The 7228-nt window shown below is 40.5% G+C and overlaps 1 protein-coding gene across 3 annotated transcripts in view; it reads left to right on the forward strand.

The window, feature by feature from the left end:
* Positions 1–246: 246 nt before the first annotated feature.
* The window catches only part of ZNF451 (zinc finger protein 451), an 83876-nt gene continuing 76894 nt past the window's right edge, over positions 247–7228 (forward strand). For all 3 annotated transcript variants that reach the window (XM_025381605.1, XM_025381606.1, XM_025381607.1), the window contains exons 1-2: positions 247–1292; positions 1864–1947. In XM_025381605.1, coding sequence (XP_025237390.1) covers positions 1272–1292; positions 1864–1947 — 105 coding nt within the window. In that variant the 5' untranslated portion in view covers positions 247–1271. The remainder of the gene's footprint in view (positions 1293–1863; positions 1948–7228) is intronic.

Genomic DNA, 7228 nt, shown 5'->3' on the forward strand with positions numbered 1-7228 from the left:
ACATGAATTCGGCTCCCTGCAGCCTGGATCTCAATCTCCCAGCCTCAAGCGATCCTCCTACCTAAACCTCATGGGTAGCTCGAGGACCACTACGCCTAGCTAATTTTTGTATTTTTTGTAGAGACGAGGTTCCCCCATGTTGCTCAGACTGGTCTCGAACTCTTGGGTTTAAGTAAACCGCCCGCCTCGGCCTCCCAGAATGTGAGGACCCGCCTGGCCTAAAATAATGTTATCATTTAATTCTTTTCATAAACTTTATTGACAAAGATTGGTGTGTTTTTTTAAAAAGCCTTTTAAAATTTTTGGTAAAGTATTACCTGAGAAAAGATTCAATGCGTAGTTGAATATAAAAAGATTTTATAGAGTTGTTTATGAGTGTGAACACACAAAAGGTTAAATGGTCAACCTTACAGCAGTCGATAAAATAGATCTCTCACATTCTCTGAGTATATCTGAGAATATTGAAAAAGTGCATTTCAAAATCACTGGCTAGGGTTTAGTGACAGCTAGGTAGACCTCGGTTCCCTTTCCTATTGGGCCCTGGACTTCCCATCCCTATTTTCTTCCTCAGGTGTATTAATACTGGCAGGGCCTGGGAGACTGACGCTAGGGAAGAGGTGTGTAATGTAAGGACACTTCAGATTCTTTCCTGACCTTAGAATTCAGCTAAACCTCCACATAGACCCTCTGCTCAAAAATGAGTAAATACATAAATTTAAAAATGAATAAAAGAGAAATCCGTTCCCACCACCCACCTTCAGGACTAAAACAGAAAATCAATGAGCTGCGCTTCACAACCATACCAAAACCAAACAAATACCAACTCAAACCCTCCCTCACATCCTCCCACATCTTCCCAGCGCTTCGCTATCTCACAGGACCCAACTGACCCCTGGCTTCGCCCCATTGCAGCTGGCGTCTCCTAGGCGCAACGCATGCCCCTAACCTCGGGGTTCTTTTCCTCTCCTTTCCACCCCGGCGAGGAGCTGTCGCAGGGTCGACCCGAACTACAATACCCAGCATCCTGTGCGGCGCGGGGAAGGAAGCCCGAGAATGAGAGAAAGCGGTTCCGAGGGGATAGCGGGCCAGTAAGGGCCGCTCCTCTTTTGAAGCGGTTTTGCGTCTCTTTCCGCCGGTGGCGTCGGCGCTCACGCAGGGGCGGGTCCCGGTAGCGCGAGGCGGTGCAGGGCGGGAAGGGGAGTCGTGGCGGCTGCGGCGGCGGCGGCAGGGACAGCAGGAGCAGTGGTGCTGTCAGCACGGCCGTCGGAGACATGGGAGACCCGGGGTCGGAGGTGAGTAGTCGAGTGAGGGCCCTGGCGTTCTCAGAGGCGAACCGCGAAGGGTTTGTGTTTTCTGCGGTCTGAGGCCTGGTGCTCCATCGCAGCCTCTGGGCGATACCTCTTCAGTGTCTTGGGCAGAGCCCAGCTCTGAGGCCTGGTGCGTGTCTGAGCGAGGAACCCGCAGCAACAATGGCCGCCCGTCCCCCCGCACGGGGCCCGGCGTTCGTTGTGGCCCCCGCTGGGCCAGTGGGAGCGACGTTTTAAGGCAGGATTGCCCTTCGGTGTTGAGCTTGCGTTCCTTCTTCTGGAGTAGATAAGGGGAATTCCAGAGTCCTCCTTCTGGAGTAGATAAGGGGAATTCTGAGAGGCTGGTACTGCGTTTTCAGCGTTGGGTGCCTGCAGCTCCGCACATGCTGTGGCAAGAGCCGACTGCTCGAGTTCTGTTCCTGGTCGGGTTTGCGTGAAATTGTGCTCAGTTCGTTTTCCTCAAGAGCTCTTTGTTTTTAATTGTTCCTTTCGGAAACGCTCTGTTCCTACAAGAATGTGGCTGAACAGATAAGCATGTTTTGGCTTGTTTTTATAGATAATAGAATCTGTCCCTCCAGCTGGCCCTGAGGCATCTGAGTCAACAACGGATGAAAATGAAGACGACATTCAGTTTGTCAGTGTAAGTAGCAACTGATGATTGGGTTTTTCCCAGAGTAAAAGACTATGGTGGGCCCTTATGTAATTTTACCTCACCTGGTCATTTAATGTTTATGAGTGTCTAATACATACTAGACACTGTGGAGCGTGGCACAGGATTGGGATCTTTACCAAAAGAGCTGTCTGAGCCACCCCCGTAGCCATCACAAAGAGCATGGCCTAAAGAACGTGCTGTACACTTAATCTCACCCCCTACCTTTCATTTAGACTTAAGATAAAACGCTGGTCTCTAAGACGCTGTTTTGAAATGGAGCAAGAGTAACTTCTAAAGGCGACACGGAGGAAGGAGCAGCTAATGATGAGCAAGGTCGTAGAAAACAGGAAGGGTTGCGAGAGCCCAGAATCTTAGCGTTATGGTGCTTCTAACATGAAGGCAAATAGCTCGAAGATTTCGCTAACCTCTGAGATCATCATGTTACAGCATAGTACAGTTGATGCTCATAATGAAGAATCCTGCATCACTGGGAACATGCTCTATTTTTCTGAGTTTCTTCCCTTTGGGACAGTAGTTTCCAAGCCTTAGTAAGTATAGACAGGCAGATTGCTGGGCCCCGCTGCAGACCTACCGAATCAGAATTTCAAGGTGGGGCCTAGGAATTCTCATTTTCAGACAAGTGCAGGGACATGTGGATTTCTGAGCACACTTTGTACAGCATTGGTTTCCAAAGCAGAAGGAGGTGTTTTATGATGTATTTTGGGATGATTTTCATCCATAGTTATTGGAGTTTTAGAAAGGCTTTGTGTAAAGTGGTATCTCAGCTACTAGGCAGAAAATAGTTCTGTCCCAAACTCCTCTTTTGGAATGCCGTAGTTAGTTGCAGTTTGGTATTCAAGCTGTAGAATATTTTGTTGAGTGTCTGATGTGCATTTGTGGTGGATGCTGGGAAACCCTGTAAAACTGGTTATTAAACAGTTTGTTCCCCAGCATTAGGGCCGTTTTGGTAATTCATTTTTGTATGGTATTTTAATAGATTTGTTTAGGAGTCCTTCACAAGATTGTTTTATTGAATTTCTTTCCCTTTACCAGTATATATTGTGCTCTCTCCTTTTCATTTTGAATTTCTACGGATTTGGAGTAGAGGATGGGGTTGAATTGTGTTCTGCCCTTTCCTTCACCATGGGCTGAAGTATGTTTAGTAACAGGATTCCATGGCTCTTGAAGACAGATATCTCAGGTTCTTCCTGAATCTTGGTATATTTGTGAACCGAGTGTTTTTCTCATGGTGTTTAGTAGAAATAATACTAGGAATGACATACTTCTTTATGAACTATGGCCCTTGGAGAAACACAAGTAGAATCTCTTAATATTTGAAAAATGTTTTGTGTAATGAATTACAGTGTAGCTTGTGACTAGTTAATATAGGCTTGAGTTCAGCTTTGGTTTAAAGGAGTCTTTTAATTTAAATTTTATGTTAGATGTAGAGGATCACTTACGTCTTTGCATCAAGAATAAAGAATGTACAATCATTGAATATCCAACATGATACAACTTCTTACTCTTGTTCCCAAATAAAGGTTCAGAGGTTTCACAGCTCCACATGGAGAAGTGTATTATATGTTTTAAGTGCAATTACAATACTAGAAGAAGCCTATTAAAATTTTTCGCTTTACATTTAAGTGGCACCACTTAAATGACAATAATAGCTTAATTATATTTCAAAATATGTTCGGAGACAGAATATTTACTTTTCTCTGGAATCCAATCCTATATGTGCCTCCTCCAGCCAGTAATGCTTATTCAGTAAAGATGAAAAAGTTTGAGTTCTTCAGATAAAAAGTGAGTATTGTGATGTCACTTCATTTTTAAGGTTTGGATTTCATAGCTTTTGCTAATCTGATTTTCCGACTTTTAGTCCACTTGGTGGCACAGCAGTTATTCTGTGATTTGTAGAATACAGAATCTGAAACTAAACCCAGCTGAAGGAAAGGAGTGATATAGATATGGAGGGGAGGTGCAAAAATGGGCCCTCTCATTTAAATTTTATTGAAATAAACATAAAAGTGCACAATTCATAAGTATACTTGTTGGATAAATTTTTGCAAAGCCAATACGTGTGTGTAAACAGTGCCTAAATCAAGAAACAGAATGCTGCCATAACAAAAACTTCTCATTTAGGTCTGTTGTTCTTATTTCTGTTTAGTAATATGATCCTTTATTCAATTGCTATTTTTATATCTTTCTTTGAAATTGCAGATTTTTTATGTGCTTTACTTCTAAAAAACTAATAGCTGATGATGTGATAGTTCACAGTGCTATTCTAGATATAAAGGTATACAAACTGCTGAGGGAACCTATCGTAATCTTGCTAACAAAACAATAACAAGAGATTCAGGTTTCAGCCAAGATTATTGATATAGCGTAGAATCATTGGAAATTTCAAAATAGTCAGTGAAATCAGGATATAATTTCCTAAATAGCTTCACTACCACATAGGTCAAGTATTAATACTTTAGCTACAGTAGACAGGAGTCAGGCAGGAAATAGGATTATTTGGCTGGGTGTCTTGGGGCTGTGATGTAAATAAAAATAGTGTTGAAGCTCATAATATGCAAAGCCGTGAGTTAAGTTCCTCAGAGCTACAAAGATTGATTTGAAATACATCCTACCCTTAAAGATCAGTATTTTAGTATGAATGACGAGATAGGAGGTGAGAAGTATGTAAATAGTCCTTAGAGGTAGTAGAAAGTTCTTTTACAGAAAGTACATAGGGCTGTTAAAAAAGGACATTAGACTTGCAGTTTATCATCGTAGTAGTTAGTGGTAGTAATAAGTAGTAGTTAGTATTTACATGTGTTTAAAAGGGCATTTTGAGTAGAAGAAACAAGGAGAAGCATCAGAATGGGAAAGCAGAGAGGCTTATGTGTAGTTCTGAAAGATTTTTTGTTTTTTTAAAGTGGGAGGAGGCGGCATGGGCCAGGTAGTATAGATCTTGAATGCTGGATTAAATTTGAACTATAAAATAGGCACAATTGGAAACTGTTTGAAATGTTGCCTGTCAGGACTGCACGAGTAACCTGTGTCCCTAACTTCTCTATATAGGAAAAAAAAAATGATGAATTATTTAGGGTTTTAGATTTATGCTCAAATCCATATTCTTTGTTTTAGAGAAAACTTTGGTTGTAGTCAACTACCTTTTTAGTAGACCATATTTTGGTATATTGACATCTCTTTCCAATTAGTAGGAAATTGGTGCTTTGGCCTAGAGAATCAGTTTTCTGATAACAGGAATGAAAGCTTTTTATTTCATGAAACATATTTTAAAACTTAGAATATTAGTTTAACTGTTTCCCTAAACTGTTTTGCCATGCTTCTACATGTGCTTCTGCCCCTAAATTGTGTGGTATTGGGAATAGAATTCTTTAATTTTTAAATTTTATTTTTATTTAATTTTTTATTTCTATTTCAGAGACAGGGTCTCTTGCCCAGGCTGGAGTGCAGTGGTATGATCCTAGCTTACTGCAGTCTCAAACTCGTGGGTTCAAGCAACCCTCTCGCCCCAGCCTCCTGAGTAGCTGGGACTACAGGTGCACTCCACCATGCCCACCTTAGAATCCTTTATTTTTTGTTAGTGGTGCAATAGGGCATGAGAATGATGGTTTACTAGTTGATGGATAGAACAGATGCTAATAAAAATACCTTGTAATTACAGGACCATATGCAGTTATAGTTTAAGATATAAGTAGTAATTATAAATATTATAGCAAATTATTTTTTTCTTGATGTTTTTATTATAAATATAACTTCTTTTGAGAAATTGGTAATTTATTTTTGGTCAGTGTTACAAAGTATTCAGAGATGGGGTAATAGAGGTAGTCCATTTTCTCTTACTGAAGGAAGAAAAAATGTGTTATTTCAGAAGCTTAGGTTAATAAACATTGTTTTAAAAATAGTATTTATGTTTTGAACTAACTCACAATTATAGTGACTATACAGCCAGTTGTGTTTAGAGAATCAAGTGTACCTCACTCAGTTTTCCCATCTGTTAAATGGGATAATAGTGATAATTCAATATCTTACCTCGTAAAGTAATTTGGGGATCAAGTGAAAAGTACATGAAAAGCTTTGCACAAGGCATGGTACAGGGCTCAATAAATGTTACTGACTCTTAGTAAATAAATGGAATACTAAATGTTTTACTTCTGTAAGCCCATTATCATGGAAGTTTTTTCATATCCACTGTGAAAATTAGCTAGTGTACACTATTTGTGTATAAGTAATCTTTTCCTTTGGGGTACATGTCTGTCCTTATTTTTCCACTCAATCTCTTTGCCATTTTAGTGATTTTCAACATGATTCCCCTTCTCATTCTACTCTATCACTTAAAGCTCAGTAATTATTTGTTGAATGTATATTCTAAATGACTTCTGCTTTTTCTCAATTTTGGATTTTCTGTGATGCTTTTTCTTTCTTTTTTTTTTTTTAAGAGATAGGGTCTCACTCTTGCTCAGGCTGGAGTGCAATGGCATAATCATAGCTCACTGCAGCCTTGAACTCCTAGGCTCAAGCAATTCTGCCACCTTAGCCTCCCAAATACGTGGGACTACAGGCACGCACTACGGTGCCCAGCTAATTTATTTTATTTTTGTAGAGATGAGGTCTCACTATTTTGTCCAGAATGTTGTCAAACTCCTGGACTCAAGTGATCCTCCCTCATCGGCCTCCCAAAGTGCCAGGATTATAGGCGTGATCTACCACACCTGTCTGGATTTTCTACCCATATTTTCCTTTTTTTCTTTTCTCTTAGTGTGAATCATATAAAATTGTTGTTCTTCAGTAGTTGAAAAATGTTTGCATATTGGTTTAATGGTTCACTGCCAGAATAAATTTCTGATAACCTTATCTGTCCTTACTCCTTCCCTTTAAACATTACTACAGATTTTTTTTTTTCTGAGACAAGAGTCCCCCTCTGTCACCCAGGCTGGAGTGCACTGGCGTGATCTCAGCTCCCGGCAACTTCTGCATCCTGAACTAAAGAGATTCTTGTTCTTCGGCCTCCTGAGTAGCTGGGATTACAGATGTGCACCACCGCACCCAGCTAATTTTTGTATTTTTAATAGAGATAGGGTTTCGCCTTGTTGGCCCAGTTGGTCTCGAACTCGTGGCCTCATGTGATCCACTTTCCTTGGCCTCCCAAAGTGCCGAGATGACAGGCATGAGCCATCCTGCCTGCAGCTACTTTTAAATTCTATTTTTGATCATTTTCTTTTTTCTTTTTTTTTTTTTTTTTTTTTTTTTTTTTTTG

Source organism: Theropithecus gelada, chromosome 4, assembly GCF_003255815.1.
Source record: "Theropithecus gelada isolate Dixy chromosome 4, Tgel_1.0, whole genome shotgun sequence".
Lineage (NCBI taxonomy): Eukaryota > Metazoa > Chordata > Mammalia > Primates > Cercopithecidae > Theropithecus > Theropithecus gelada.